This window comes from Pongo pygmaeus, chromosome 2 (assembly GCF_028885625.2).
Source record: "Pongo pygmaeus isolate AG05252 chromosome 2, NHGRI_mPonPyg2-v2.0_pri, whole genome shotgun sequence".
NCBI classification, from domain to species: Eukaryota; Metazoa; Chordata; class Mammalia; order Primates; family Hominidae; genus Pongo; species Pongo pygmaeus.
This window is the reverse complement of record NC_085930.1, coordinates 208,671,531-208,688,534: the sequence shown is the minus strand read 5'-3', so window position 1 is coordinate 208,688,534 and position 17,004 is coordinate 208,671,531. Positions and strand designations below refer to the sequence as shown.

At 38.8% G+C, this 17,004-nt stretch overlaps 1 protein-coding gene across 1 annotated transcript in view; it reads right to left on the bottom strand.

Annotated features, from left to right (window-relative positions):
- The window catches only part of FYTTD1 (forty-two-three domain containing 1), a 38,985-nt gene that overhangs the window by 19,647 nt on the left and 2,334 nt on the right, over positions 1 to 17,004 (bottom strand). The window contains exon 2 of the mRNA XM_054480572.1: positions 8,742 to 8,873. Within this exon, the coding sequence (XP_054336547.1) occupies positions 8,742 to 8,873 (132 nt within the window). The remainder of the gene's footprint in view (positions 1 to 8,741; positions 8,874 to 17,004) is intronic.

Below are 17,004 nucleotides of genomic sequence, written 5' to 3'. Positions count from 1 at the left end.
TCTTTCTGTTTTTTTTGTAGAGACGGGGTCTCCCTATGTTGCCCACGCTGGTCCTGAAGTCCTTGGCTTAAGCAATCCTCTTGCTCTCACCTCCCAAAATGCTGGGATTACAAGCACGAACCTCTTCACATGCTTAACAATTGAGGACTCCAAAGTTTTTGTTTCTGTGGGTTATATTTACTGCAATTAAAATAAAAACTTTTTTTTTTTTTTTTTTTTTGAAACAAGAGTCTCACTCTGTCGCCCAGGCTGGAGTGCAATGGCGCGATCTCAGCTCACTGCAACCTCCGCCTCCCCAGTTCAAGTGATTCTCCTGCCTCAGGCTCCCGAGGAGCTGGGATTACAGGTATGTGCCACCACATCCGGCTAATTGTTGTATTTTTAGTAGAGACAGAGTTTTGTCATGTTGGCCAGGCCGGTCTCAAACTCCTGACTTCAGGTGATCCACTCACCTCGGGCTCCCAAAGTGCTGGGATTACAGGGGTGAGCCACCATGCCCGGCCAAAATAAAAACTATTAATAAGATAGTTAAAAACCATTTCACTTAAAAAATAATAATAAACTCATTACACATAGGGCAAACATCTCTTTTTAAACGAAAAAGAACAAATTTTCACTTTTATTTATTTATTTATTTTTATTTATTATTATTATACTTTAGGTTTTAGGGCACATGTGCACAATGTGCAGGTTAGTTACATATGTACACATGTGCCATGCTGGTGCGCTGCACCCACTAACTCATCATCTAGCATTAGGTATATCTCCCAATGCTATCCCTCCCCTCTCCCCCGACCCCACAACAGTCCCCAGAGTGTGATGTTCCCCTTCCTGTGTCCATGTGTTCTCATTGTTCAATTCACATCTATAAGTGAGAATATGCGGTGTTTGGTTTTTTGTTCTTGTGATAGTTTACTGAGAATGATGATTTCCAATTTCATCCATGTCCCTACAAAGGACATGAACTCATCATTTTTTATGGCTGCATAGTATTCCATGGTGTATATGTGCCACATTTTCTTAATCCAGTTTATCATTGTTGGACATTTGGGTTGGTCCCAAGTCTTTGCTATTGTGAATAATGCCGCAATAAACATACGTTTGCATGTGTCTTTATAGCAGCATGATTTATAGTCCTTTGGGTATATACCCAGTAATGGGATGGCTGGGTCAAATGGTATTTCTAGTTCTAGATCCCTGAGGAATCGCCACACTGACTTCCACAATGGTTGAACTAGTTTACAGTCCCACCAACAGTGTAAAAGTGTTCCTATTTCTCTGCATCCTCTCCAGCACCTGTTGTTTCCTGACTTTTTAATGATTGCCATTCTAACTGGTGTGAGATGGTATCTCATTGTGGTTTTGATTTGCATTTCTCTGATGGCCAGTGATGGTGAGCATTTTTTCATGTGTTTTTTGGCTGCATAAATGTCTTCCTTTGAGAAGTGTCTGTTCATGTCCTTCGCCCACTTTTTGATGGGGTTGTTTGTTTTTTTTCTTGTAAATTTGAGTTCATTGTAGATTCTGGATGTTAGCCTTTTGTCAGATGAGTAGGTTGTGAAAATTTTCTCCCATTTTGTAGGCTGCCTGTTCACTCTAATGGTAGTTCCTTTTGCTGTGCAGAAGCTCTTTAGTTTAATTAGATCCCATTTGTCAATTTTGGCTTTTGTTGCAGTTGCTTTTGGTGTTTTAGACATGAAGTCCTTGCCCATGCCTATGTCCTGAATGGTAATGCCTAGGTTTTCTTCTAGGGTTTTTATGGTTTTAGGTCTAACGTTTAAGTCTTTAATCCATCTTGAGTTGATTTTTGTATAAGGTGTAAGGAAGGAATCCAGTTTCAGCTTTCTACATATGGTTAGCCAGTTTTTCCAGCGCCATTTATTAAATAGGGAATCCTTTCCCCATTGCTTGTTTTTCTCAGGTTTGTCAAAGATCAGATAGTTGTAGATATGTGGCGTTATTTCTGAGGGCTCTGTTCTGTTCCATTGATCTATATCTCTGTTTTGGTACCAGTACCATGCTGTTTTGGTTACTGTGGCCTTGTAGTATAGTTTGAAGTCAGGTAGTGTGAAGCCTCCAGCTTTGTTCTTTTGGCTTAGGATTGACTTGGCGATGTGGGCTCTTTTTTGGTTCCATATGAACTTTAAAGTAGTTTTTTCCAATTCTGTGAAGAAAGTCATTGGTAGCTTGATGGGGATGGCATTGAATCTATAAATTACCTTGGGCAGTATGGCCATTTTCACAATATTGATTCTTCCTACCCATGAGCATGGAATGTTCTTCCATTTGTTTGTATCCTCTTTTATTTCATTGAGCAGTGGTTTGTAGTTCTCCTTGAAGAGGTCCTTCACGTCCCTTGTAAGTTGGATTCCCAGGTATTTTATTCTCTTTGAAGCAATTGTGAATGGGAGTTCACTCATGATTTGGCTCTCTGTCTGTTGTTGGTGTATAAGAATGCTTGTGATTTTTGTACATTGATTTTGTATCCTGAGACTTTGCTGAAGTTGCTTATCAGCTTAAGGAGATTTTGAGCTGAGACAATGGGGTTTTCTAGATATACAATCATGTCCTCTGCAAACAGGGACAATGTGATTTCCTCTTTTCCTAACTGAATACCTTTTATTTCCTTCTCCTGCCTAATTGCCCTGGCCAGAACTTCCAACACTATGTTGAATAGGAGTGGTGAGAGAGGGCATCCCTGTCTTGTGCCAGTTTTCAAAGGGAATGCTTCCAGTTTTTGTCCATTCGGTATGATATTGGCTGTGGGTTTGTCATTTGTCATAGATAGCTCTTATTATTTTGAGATACGTCCCATCAATACCTAATTTATTGAGAGTTTTTAGCATGAAGGGTTGTTGAATTTTGTCAAAGGCCTTTTCTGCATCTATTGAGATAATCATGTGGTTTTTGTCTTTGGTTCTGTTTATATGCTGGATTACATTTATTGATTTGCGTATATTGAACCAGCCTTGCATCCCAGGGATGAAGCCCACTTGATCATGGTGGATAAGCTTTTTGATGTGCTGCTGGATTCGGTTTGCCAGTATTTTATTGAGGATTTTTGCATCAATGTTCATCAAGGATATTGGTCTAAAATTCTCTTTTTTGGTTGTGCCTCTGCCCAGCTTTGGTATCAGGATGATGCTGGCCTCATAAAATGAGTTAGGGAGGATTCCCTCTTTTTCTATTGATTGGAATAGTTTCAGAAGGAATGGTACCAGTTCCTCCTTGTACCTCTGGTAGAATTCGGCTGTGAATCCATCTGGTCCCAGACTCTTTTTGGTTGGTAAGCTATTGATTATTGCCACAATTTCAGCTCCTGTTATTGGTCTATTCAGAGATTCAACTTCTTCCTGGTTTAGTCTTGGGAGAGTGTATGTGTCAAGGAATTTATCCATTTCGTCTAGATTTTCTAGTTTATTTGCATAGAGGTGTTTGTAGTATTCTCTGATGGTAGTTTGTATTTCTGTGGGATCGGTGGTGATATCCCCTTTATCATTTTTGATTGCATCTATTTGATTCTTCTCTCTTTTTTTCTTTATTAGTCTTGGAAGCGGTCTATCAATTTTGTTGATCCTTTCAAAAAACCAGCTCCTGGATTCATTAATTTTTTGAAGGGTTTTTTGTGTCTCTATTTCCTTCAGTTCTGCTCTGATTTTAGTTATTTCTTGCCTTCTGCTAGCTTTTGAATGTGTTTGCTCTTCCTTTTTTAGTTCTTGTAATTGTGATGTTAGGGTGTCAATTTTGGATCTTTCCTGCTTTCTCTTATGGGCATTTAGTGCTATAAATATCCCTCTACATACTGCTTTGAATGCATCCCAGAGATTCTCGTATGTTGTGTCTTGGTTCTCGTTGGTTTCAAGGAACATCTTTATTTCTGCCTTCATTTCGTTATGTACCCAGTAGTCATTCAGGAGCAGGTTGTTCAGTTTCCATGTAGTTGAGCGGTTTTGAGTGAGATTCTTAATCCTGAGTTCTAGCTTGATTGCACTGTGATCTGAGAGATAGTTTGTTATAATTTCTGTTCTTTTACATTTGCTGAGGAGAGCTTTACTTGCAAGTATGTGGTCAATTTTGGAATAGGTGTGGTGTGGTGCTGAAAAAAATGTATATTCTGTTGATTTGGTGTGCAGAGTTCTGTAGATGTCTATTAGGTCTGCTTGGTGCAGAGCTGAGTTCAATTCCTGGGTATCCTTGTTGACTTTCTGTCTCGTTGATCTGTCTAATGTTGACAGTGGGGTGTTAAAGTCTCCCATTATTAATGTGTGGGAGTCTAAGTCTCTTTGTAGGTCACTCAGGACTTGCTTTATGAATTTGGGTGCTCCTGTATTGGGTGCATATATATTTAGGATAGTTAGCTCTTCTTGTTGAATTGATCCCTTTACCATTATGTAATGGCCTTCTTTGTCTCTTTTGATATTTGTTGGTTTAAAGTCTGTTTTATCAGAGACTAGGATTGCAACCCTTGCCTTTTTCTGCTTTCCATTTGCTTGGTAGATCTTCCTCCATCCTTTTATTTTGAGCCTATGTGTGTCTCTGCACGTGACATGGGTTTCCTGAATACAGCACACTGATGGGTCTTGACTCTTTATCCAATTTGTCAGTCTGTAAACTTTAAGGTCGGGGTACACGTGCAGGATGCGCAGGTTTGTTACACAGGTAAACATATCATGGGGGTTTGCTGTACACATTATTCCATCACTGAGGTATTAAGCCTAGTATCCATTAGTTTCTTTTTTTTTTTTTTTTTTTTTTTTGGAGACAGAGTCTCACTCTGTCGCCCAGGATGGAATGCAGTGGCTGCCATCTCGGCTCACTGCAAGCTCCGCCTGCCAGGTTCATGCCTTTCTCCTGCCTCAGCCTCCCGAGTAGCTGGGACTACAGGCGCTCACCACCACGCTCAGCTAATTTTTTTGTATTTTTAGTAGAGACAGGGTTTCACTCTGTTAGCCAGGACGGTCTCGATCTCCCGATCTCGTGATCTACCTGCCTTGGCCTCCCAAAGTGCTGGGATTACAGGCATGAGCCACCGCGCCCAGCCTTTTTTATTTTTGAGACAGAGTCTCGCTCTGTTACCCAGAGTGGAGTGCAGTGGCGCGATCTTGGCTCACTACAATCTCTGCCTCCCAGGTTCAAGCGATTCTCCTGCCTCAGCCTCCTGAGTAGCTGGGACTACAGGTGCCCGCCACCATGCCCGGCTAATTTTTATATTTTTAGTGGAGACAAGGTTTCACCATATTGGCCAGGCTGCTCTCGAACTCCTGACCTTGTGATCTGCCTGTCTCGGCCTCCCAAAGTGCTGGGATTACAGGTGTGAGCCACTGCGCCTGGACTAGTTATTTTTATTTTCCAAAACAAAACTATTTAGTAAGAAGAATGGTATTGTTTTTGGATCTCTTTGGTGTTTGCCTTAATAGAAGGCAACTAGATTCTCACAACTGCTTGTTAAGGACTGAATGTTTGTATCTCTCCAAAATTCACATGTTGAAATAATAACACTTAATGTTATGGTATTAACAGTTGAGGGCTTTGGGAGGTAAAGTCATGAGGATGGAGCCATCATGAATGGGATTAGTCACTCTTACAAAAGTGACCCTGGAGAGCTCTCTAGCCTTCTTTCTGCCACACAAGGATATCAAAAGAAGTCCAAAGTCTGAAACCTGGAAGAGAACACTCACCAGAACCTAACCTTGCTGACATCCTGACCTTGAACTGCTAATCTCCAAAACTCAGCAAAATAAACTTCAGTTTTTTATAAGCCACCTAGCCTATGGCACTTTGTTACAGCCCCCTGAACTAAGATCCTGCTTTTGAATTCAATCTACTTTAATTATCAGACATCATGTAGACTCTGGAAAAGGCTACTGTACATTCTTGAGAGAGTAAGAGTCAAAATACAATTAATATCTTAGTATCAACATGAAATTAATTTTGATCTTGTGGATCCCCCATGTCTTAGGGATCCCCTAATGACATTTTGAGAACTCTATACCATTCCACCACTGAAGAACAACTCTATACACTCTACCACTGAAGAACACTCTATACATTCTATCACTTAAGAATTCTATATGTTCTACCACTGAAGAACACCCTACACATTCTACCACTGAAGAACAACTCTATACGTTCTACCACTGAAGAACAACTCCATACATTCTAGCACTGAGGAACACTCTACGTTCTATCACTGAGGAACACTCTATACATTCTACCACTTAAGAACTCTATACGCTCTACCACTGAAGAACACCCTACACATTCTACCACTGAGGAACAACTCTACACATTCTACCACTGAAGAACACTCTATACATTCTACCGCTGAAGAACATTTGGGTTGTTTCTCCAAGTATTTACTGAGTGCCTAAATTATTTTTCAAACATGAAGTTAAAGATTTCATTCATTGACTTGTTCAGCCATCAGAAATCATACTGCGGATCTGCAAAGAGCTCCTCTGTCCTACTTATTTCTCTTACCTCAAGCTAACATCCTCATTGCCATTACAACGTGGAAATCTGAACTTTTTCCTAGCCAATCAGAGTTTAAGACAATCCTCTATCTCTGTACATTCAGTAACAGTGGCAGCTGTTCTATTTTAGCCCCTGTGAGATGTAAGCAATAAACATACAAAGGCAAGCTCAATCTTATGAGATTCTAAGCTGCCCCTAGATATCATTTATTTCAAGACTCAGATCATAACATCCATAAAAGGAAAGCTTTTCTGACACTTCATGAACTAGATCATATTTCACCTTATCCATTAAATCACTCCTGATTTTCTTAGTACAAAATCTGTAAAGTCCTACAACACTATTTGAATTTCTCTTATGACATTTCTCCCACACTACCTTTTCCATCTTATCTCTAACACTGGAAATTAATTCCTTGAAGTAGAAGACCACAACTTTATGTACCCCCTAGGACCAAATCAGTTTAGGGTATCTATCAAGTATTTAACACTGAAATATATTAATGTTAAATATTTGATAAACATTAATTAATAAATATATTTCTGGTTCTTAGAACTCTCAACAGTTATTTTAAAAACAAAGAATACAAAAAATATGTAGTATGTTCAATAACATTTATAAGAAATATTTGAGCAGGGCACAGTGGCTCACTCCTGTAATCCCAGCACTTTGAGGGGCTGAGGCAAGAGGCCGAGGCAGGTGGACCACCTGAGGCTGGGAGTTCGAGACCAGCCTGATCAACATGGAGAAACCCTGTCTCTCCTAAAAACACAAAATTAGCTGGGCATGGTGGCATATGCCTGTAATCCCAGCTACTTGGGAGGCTGAGGCAGGAGAATCGCTTGAACCCGGGAGGCAGAGGCTGCAGTGAGCCAAGATCGTGCCATTGCACTCCAGCCTGGGCAACAAGAGCAAAACTCCGTCTCAAAAAAAAATTTAAATATAAATCACTGGAACTAAACTTCATTTGCTACAGTTAAATACCTGTCATGAAACTTATTCCCTTAGGTTCAACTAATCCAAAAATTATTAGAGATGAATAATTTTTTTTAAGGGCCCAATCTTAGTTATACGTACTTTTCTTGAGACAGAGTCTCATGCTGGAGTGCTGTGGTGCCATCATGGCTCACTGTGGTCTTGATCTCCCAGGCTCAAGCCATCTTCCCACCTCAACCTCCTGAGTGGCTGAGACCAGAAAGAGGTCCCACCACGCCTGGCTAATTTTTAAATTTTTTGTAGAGACAGGGTCTCCCTGTGTTGCCCAAGCTGGTCTCAGATTCCTAGATTCAACTGATCCTCCCAAAGTTCTGGGATTACAGGCATGATCCACTGTGCTCGGCTTCAGTTAGATATATTTTGAGGATATAATGGGATATTAGCTGTAAACACAGAACTAATTATTTTCAACCTACCGGAGATTATTTTTATGTTTTTCAACATATAGAATAAAAACCAATTTGGAAGTTAGTTTGTCAACATATTTTTACACATCTGAAAAAGATTTAGTTCTTTTATTTGAACAAATATTTATTCTAAAATTCTGATATTGCTGATAAAGAAGTTAACACGCCATATAGTGTTCAATTACCGCCTTCAATCAAGATGGTTATAAATAAGCTTCCAGATTATCAAAAATAACTAAATGTACAGAGTTCCACATTATATCTAAAGCATTCATTTCTGAGTGTCACCTTTGGAAGATTTATCAAATCCTAAAGTTCTTGGATGATAAGATAAGGAGTCTGGAGGTCATTTTCTATGCAGAATGTAATAGTAGTCTCCACATACTTAAAGAGTTCTCATATATAAAAGAAAATTTGCTTTCTATAACTTTACCGAAGTGATAGGCATGCTTTAATTCAAATTAAGAGGCCAGGCACAGTGGCTCATACTTGTGAGGTAGTATGCTGTTTCACTGAATATATTTAAGCTGGAGTTAGTCATCCATTAGACAGACTATTAAAGGAACATCTCACCTGGATGGAGATAGGAGCTCATGATATATAAGATCCTTTGCAATTCTAAACTCTGAATATAATTTAGACTACGTATAAACTGAAGTTACTTTTAAATGACTTAAAATGTTTAAGAAACAGTGTTATGCCTATCGAAGGCTACTGAAATTTTTACCAGGTTTTAGATCTAAACAAAAACCCAGGCATAGAGGAGTACTGATGCATTTCCTCCACGTTAAGCATATGCTAAAGACAGCACACTATGAACACACAAATAACAGCTTTCTATTAAAGCTTACTTTCAAAACTTACCAGAATTCTGTTGGATTCCCCATCGCACTCTCATCCTGAATTGCTGGGCACCACTTTGCTGGAGGAGTCTTCTATTTAGTCTTGGAAAATTCTGCTTCTTCCCTTCCTTTCGATTCAACTTGATGATATCATCTATGATAGAGGAAATGCCAATTATTTTCATTTTAACTTAACTCAATTACTCAGTTTCATTTTCTAGCTGATAGATGTCCTACGTTCCTAACTTCTTTTCTACTTTGAAAGCACTTCCATAAGAGGATAATAACAAGAATCAGCCATTTTACAATAGCCCAAAGCAGATCTACCAATTAATGAAGAGTGCTATTGGCCATAGTATTTCTTTACCTGATGAATCAAGCAGAAGCCTATTTACAAAAGTTATTCCTACTTATTTCCCATAATCACAGAAGCCTCCATTTTCCTACTTACTTCCCATAATCACAGAAGCCTCCATTTTCCTACATACTTCCCATAATCACAGAAGCCTCCAATTTCCTACTTATTTCCCATAATCACAGAAGCCTCCAATTTCCTACTTACTTCCCATAATCACAGAAGCCTCCATTTTCCTACTTACTTCCCAAGAACACAGAAGTCTCCATTTTCCTACTTACCTCCCATAATCACAGAAGCCTCCATTTTCTTACTTACTTCCCATAATCACAGAAGCCTCCATTTTTTAAAGATGACCCCCTTCCGGCCAGGCACGGTGGCTCACACCTATAATCCCAGCACTTTGGGAGGCTGAGGTGGGCAGATCATTTGAGGTCAGGAGTTTGGGACTGGCCTGACCAACATGGTGAAACCCCGTCTCTACTAAAAATACAAAAAAAAAATAAATAAATAAATTAGCTGGGTATGGCAGTGCATTCCTTAATCCCAGCTACTCGGGAGGCTGAGGCAGGAGAATTGGTTGAACTTGGGAGGCGGAGGTTGCAGTGAGCCAAGATCACGCCACTGCACCCCAGCCTGGGTGACACAGCGAGACTCCATTAAAAAAAAAAAAAAAGTAAAAAAAGATGACCACCTTCCAATATATAGGTAATCAAAAATTAAACCATTCAACTAAAATACTAAATGTTGAAATTCAGCAAATATTTATTGAGCATATACTACATGCAACGAATATATGTGTCAGGTTGTGCTATAACTGAAACAAAAGTAAAATACGGTCCCTTTTCTAAATAAGTTTAAAAGTACTGATGGAAACAGACATGCAAATAGAAAATACAAAATTAAACAAGTGCCATAATAAAGGTATAGTACAAAAAATACTAATGGCTCACCTCTAGCAAAGTACTTCAAGGTTACCTTATTTTTCTTTCTACACTGATCTAAGCCTCATTACTTCCAAACATACTTCCAAACTGCCCCAAGGTAATTCACAAACAAAAATACCACAACAGAACAAGGTGAAGACCAGAAAACTAAATGTACTCCAGATTCCCATTTATATCTGTTAAAGGAGGTTACTAGAAGTCAAAAATACTCATTTAAGAAATATCCAGCTGGGCACAGTGACACATGCCTGTAACCTCAGCACTTTTAGAGGTGAGATGGGAGACTGCTTCAGCCCAAGAGTTCGAGACCAACCTGGGCAACACAGCAAAACTTCATCTCCACAAATAATTTTTAAAAATTAGCCAGGCATGGTGGTGCGTGCCCGTGGTCCCAGCTACTCAGGAGGCTGAGGTGGGAGAATTCCTTGAGCTCAAGCGGTCAAGGCTGCAGTGAACCACGATCACGCCACTGCACTCCAGCCTAGGAAACAGAGCAAGACTGTCTCTCAAAAAAAAAAAAAAACATAAACATTTCCTCCACAGTCCTAATTCCAGTATTATTTGATAATTGAGAAAGCAAATAAAACAAAGAAATTGCATACAGTCAACAACTTCTTAATAAAACTCTATGAAACTAATTAAACTCAATTTTTTTTGTCACTATAATTAGTCTTTCCAGAAGTCAGAGAAGGAAATATAACTTGAAGGTCCTTTGTAATATATTACTGTTCTACCTAACCAATCTCTAATCTTTAAGACTCTTAATTACACTCAAATATTCACACAAAATATCTCAAATCTCCCCAAAATATTTAGTTGTCTTCTTGAAATTAATGTCCAACTACAAAAGAGTTCATCAAAGTTTTTTTTTTTCTCTTAAGATTCTTTTTATTTTCAATTGACTTTATTTTTTAGAGCAGTTTTAGGTTTACTTGAGACAAAGACACACAGATTTCCCCTATGCCCCCTGCCCCCTACACATGCATAGCCTTCCCCATTTTAACATTCCCCTACCAGAGTGGTACATTTGCTACAACTGATGAGCCTACATTGATTGACACATCGTTATCGCTCAAAGCCCATAGCTGACATCAGGATTCACACTCGGTGCTGTGGATTCTGTGGGTGTGGAAAAACATACAATGGCATGCATCCGCCATTATAGTGTCACACAGAGTAGTTCACTGCCCTAAAAATCCTCTGTGCTCCCCTTCCTCTCTCAAACCTCTGGAAACTAGAATTGATTCTTGAACAACATGGGTTTGAACAGCATGGGCCCAATGATATGCATTTTTTTTCAATAAAAGTTGCGCTAAGTATGCCTGCCTCCCCTTCCACCTCCTCTACCTTGCCACCTCTGCTACTCCTGAGACAGCAAGAAAAGTCCTCCCCTTCCTCCTCCTCCTCAGCCCACTCAGTGTGAAGATGTCAAAGATGAAGACCCTTATGATGACCCACTTTCACTTAATGAATACTAAGTATATTGTCTCTTCCTTATGATTATCTTGGTAACATTTCTTTTCTCTAGCTTTCTTTATTGTAATATAGTATATAACATACAAAATATGTGTTAACTGACTATGTTATCAGTAAGTCTTCTGGCCAACAGTAAGCTATCCATAGTTAAGTTTGGGGGAGTCAAAAGTTATACATGGATTTTTTTTCCCCTTAAAAAAAAACTTATTTTGAAATATCTATAAATTCATAGAAAGTTGCAAAGAAATGTATAAGGCGGAAAGATGCAAACTTCATAATACCTCCCCCAATGTTGACATCTTGCATAATTATAGTACAATATCAAAACCAGGAAACTGATCTTGGTACAATCCACAGAACATATTCACATTTCACAATTTATATATGCATTTACATTTATGTGTGTGTGTGTATAGTTCTATGCAATTATGCCATATATATAGATTTGTATAACTACTACCTTAATCAAAATAAAGAACTGTTCAATGCTAAAAACTCTCAATAAATTAGGTATTGATGGGACGTATCTCAAAATAATAAGAGCTATCTATGACAAACCCACAGCCAATATCACACTGAATGGACAAAAACTGGAAGCATTCCCTTTGAAAACTGGCACAAGACAGGGATGCCCTCTCTCACCATTCCTATTCAACATAGTGTTGGAAGTTCTGGCCAGGGCAATTAGGCAGGAGGAGGAAATAAAGGGTATTCAATTAGGAAAAGAGGAAATCACATTGTCCCTGTTTGCAGAGGACATGATTGTATATCTAGAAAACCCCACTGTCTCAGCCCAAAATCTCCTTAAGCTGATAAGCAACTTTAGCAAAGTCAATGTACAAAATCAATGTACAAAAATCACAAGCATTCTTATACACCAATAACAGACAAACAGAGAGCCAAATCATGAGTGAACTCCCATTCACAATTGCTTCAAAGAGAATAAAATACCTAGGAATCCAACTTTCAAGGGACGTGAAGGACCTCTTCAAGAACTACAAACCACTGCTCAATGAAATAAAAGAGGATACAAACAAATGGAAGAACATTCCATGCTCATGGGTAGGAAGAATCAATATCGTGAAAATGGCCATACTGCCCAAGGTAATTTATAGACTCAATGCCATCCCCATCAAGCTACCAATGACTTTCTTCACAGAATTGGAAAAAACTACTTTAAAGTTCATATGGAACCAAAAAAGAGCCCGCATCGCCAAGTCAACCCTAAGCCAAAAGAACAAAGCTGGAGGCTTCACACTACCTGACTTCAAACTATACTACAAGGCCACAGTAACCAAAACAGCATGGTACTGGTACCAAAACAGAGATATAGATCAATGGAACAGAACAGAGCCCTCAGAAATAACGCCACATATCTACAACTATCTGATCTTTGACAAACCTGAGAAAAATAAGCAATGGGGAAAAGATTCCCTATTTAATAAATGGCACTGGAAAAACTGGCTAGCCATATGTACAAAGCTGAAACTGGATCCCTTCCTTACACCTTATACAAAAATCAACTCAAGATGGATTAAAGACTTAAACGTTAGACCTAAAACCATAAAAACCCTAGAAGAAAACCTAGGCATTACCATTCAGGACATAGGCATGTGCAAGAACTTCATGTCTAAAACACCAAAAGCAATGGCAACAAAAGCCAAAATTGACAAATGGAATCTAATTAAACTAAAGAGCTTCTGCACAGCAAAAGAAACTACCATCAGAGTGAACAGGCAACCTACAAAATGGGAGAAAATTTTCGCAACCTACTCATCTGACAAAGGGCTAACATCCAGAATCTACAATGAACTTCAACAAATTTACAAGAAAAAAACAAACAACTCCATCAAAAAGTGGGCAAAGGATATGAACAGACACTTCTCAAAAGAAGACATTTATGCAGCCAAAAGACACAGGAAAAAATGCTCACCATCACTGGCCATCAGAGAAATGCAAATCAAAACCACAATGAGATACCATCTCACACCAGTTAGAATGGCAATCATTAAAAAGTCAGGAAACAACAGGTGCTGGAGAGGATGCGGAGAAATAGGAACACTTTTACACTGTTGGTGGGACGGTAAACTAGTTCAACCATTGTGGAAGTCAGTGTGGTGATTCCTCAGGGATCTAGAACTAGAAATACCCTTTGACCCAGCCATCCCATTATTGGGTATATACCCAAAGGACTATAAATCATGCTGCTATAAAGACACATGCACGCATATGTTTACTGCGGCACTATTCATAATAGCAAAGACTTGGAACCAACCCAAATGTCCAACAATGATAGACTGGATTAAGAAAATGTGGCACATATACACCATGGACTACTATGCAGCCTTAAAAAATGATGAGTTCATGTCCTTTGTAGGGACATGGATGAAATTGGAAATCATCATTCTCAGTAAACTATCACAAGGACAAAAAACCAAACACCGCATGTTCTCCCTCATAGATGGGAATTGAACAATGAGAACACATGGACACAGGAAGGGGAACATCACACTCTGGGGACTGTTGTGGGGTGGGGGGAGGGGGGAGGGATAGCATTAGGAGATATACCTAATGCTAAATGATGAGTTAATGGGTGCAGCACACCAGCATGGCACATGTATACATATGTAACTAACGTGCACATTGTGCACATGTACCCTAAAACTTAAAGTATAATAATAATAATAAAAAAGAAAATATAGTGGTTGCAAAACTAGCAATTGGTGGGAGGATTAGAAGCTATAAAAGAGTAGTGTAAGGGAAATGTGTGCTGATTGAAGAGTTCATCAAAGTTAAGGGCACTCAAAAACTTTTGTAAAAAATTAAAAGGTCAACATCAGACATATAAACATGTATCTCAACAAGCATAAAGGGAATACTTAGGAAGACACTATTTATGAGACACTACTTTCCTTTAACAAAGTGCTACTTACTCTTCATCAAAAATCTAAAATCTCAAGCCTTGAGAGTAAACCAAAAAAATGAATTTGGTCTGGGGAGCATTAAAAAAAAGAGGCAAAGTACAATTCTGACTAACAAAGTTAATCTTAAAATATAGCATATAGGCCAGGTGCGGTGGCTCACGCCTGTAATCCTAGCACTTTGGGAAGACGAGGTGGGCGGATCACAAGGTCAGGAGATCGAGACCATCCTGGCTAATATGGTGAAACCCCGTGTCTACTAAAAAATACAAAAAATTATCCGGGTGTGGCGGTGGGCGCCTGTAGTCCCAGCTACTTAGAAGGCTGAGGCAGGAGAATGTTGTGAACCTGGGAAGCCGAGATCGTGCCACTGCACTCCAGCCTGGGCGACAGAGCAAAACTCCGTCTCAAAATAAATAAATAAATAAATAAAATAAAATACAGCATATAAAGTCTAAATATAACTAAAAATCAGAAGTAGCAGAGCATATTAAATATAAAATTACACTTCACATTTCAACATTTTACTACCTGTATCTTCAAACAAGTCAAATGAGTTACCATGGCCGAGAGGATTCTTTCAATCTAAAAAAAGAAAATGGCTTTCTCCTGCCCAATGAATAGATACACAGGTATCAGAATTTTTAAAAAAAATTCCTTACAATGAGCTATTTTAAGTTTCTTCCATAGCACTAGGGGAATATACATGGTAAAAGTAATAGCAGCAGTAGCAGTACTGGTGGTGGTAAGTACTACAGTACAGGCATCAGCAATGTTAGTACCAACAGTTCTGACATGTATTCACTTAATTCACAACAATCCTATGAAATAAGTATCATCGTAACACCCATTTTCAAATTAAGGAATTGAACCATGAGGCCAGCTATTTGGTAAACTTGGTACTCTATATGAAATTCATATACACCTGGCAAAGCCATGATTTAAAACAAAAAAATCAGGTTCTAAAACCTCTGCAAATCTGGTAAGATTAAACATTCACAAAGCATAATAACTGTCTAGGATAGATGACGTCTAGGATTCTTTAAAATTCTGTAAAATTCTCACCAAAACAAAGGCAATAGAGGGGACTGCTGTATGTTCCTGGGGGAAAAAAGAGATGAAGCTGTTTCAGCTCTCCACAGCACTTCATTGCTACCTCCAAGAGAACTATCCCTCGGTTTTCTTCACTTGAACATACTAATCATGAAACAAAACACATACAAAAAAGCAAACAGAAAACCTAGAAACTTAAGAAATCTAGGTGTAAAACAGCTTGAGGCTCTAGAATCAGACTGAAATCCTGGCACCACCACTTAACTACCTTGTATGACTTTGAGCAAGTTACTTAATTTCTCTATGCCTCTGATTTCTGTAAAATGGAAATAACAACAAATAACAAAAGCATATATACAGACATACACACATATATATAGTGTATGTATAAAAATTACCAAGCCATATATAGACATACACACATATATGTAGTGTATGTATAAAAATAACAAAGCCATATATAGACATACACACATATGTAGTGTATGTATAAAAATAACCAAGCCATATATACAGACACACACATATATATACTGTATGTATAAAAATAACCAAACCATATATAGACATACACACATATATATAGTGTATGTATAAAAATAACCAAGCCATAGAGATAAACACAAATATATGTAGTGTATGTAGAAAAATAAAGCCATATATACAGACATACACACATATATATACTGTATGTATAAAAATAAAGGCATATACACAGACATACACACTACATATAGTGTATGTATAAAAATAAAGGCATACATACAGACATGTACACATATATAGTGTATGTAGAAAAATACAGTGCTGTGTACCAGGTCCTGTTCTACGCAGTTCACATACGCCTTCTGACTCGTTTAATGTTTTCAGCAACCGTATGTGGTAAATACTACTTACTATCACCTTTCTACAGATGAGGCACTGGGAAATCATCTGCCCACGGTTACATGGTTACAAAGTGGCAGAGGCAGGACCTCAAAGGAGACAGTGTGGATCTGGATTCCATGCTGTCAATCACTAGGAGTACAACCCTCACAGAGTTATCATGAGGATAAACTGAGTTAATACATAAAATGCTGGCCGGGTGAGGCGGCTCACGCCTGTAGGAGAGGCCGAGGCAGGCAGATCACCTGAGGTCAGGAGTTCGAGACCAGCCTGGCCAACATGGTGAAACCCTGTCTCTACTAAAAATATGAAAATTAGCCAGCCACCAGTGCTGGCGTGTGCCTGTAATCACAACTACTCGGGAGGCTGAGGCAGAAGAACTGCTGGAACCCGGGAGGTGGAGGTTGCAGTGAGCCGAGATCGCACCACTGCACTCCAACCTGGGCGACAGAGCCACACTCCATCTCAAATTATTAATTAAATTAATTAATTTAATGCTTAGTCCAGGACCTGAACTGAGACAATGTGGTTCTGGGTTCCGTGCTGTCGATCGCTAGAATCCTCACAGAGTTATTATCAGGATAAACTGAGTTAACATATAAAATGCTTAGTACAGGACCTGGTAGGTAGTAAGCACTCAATAAATAT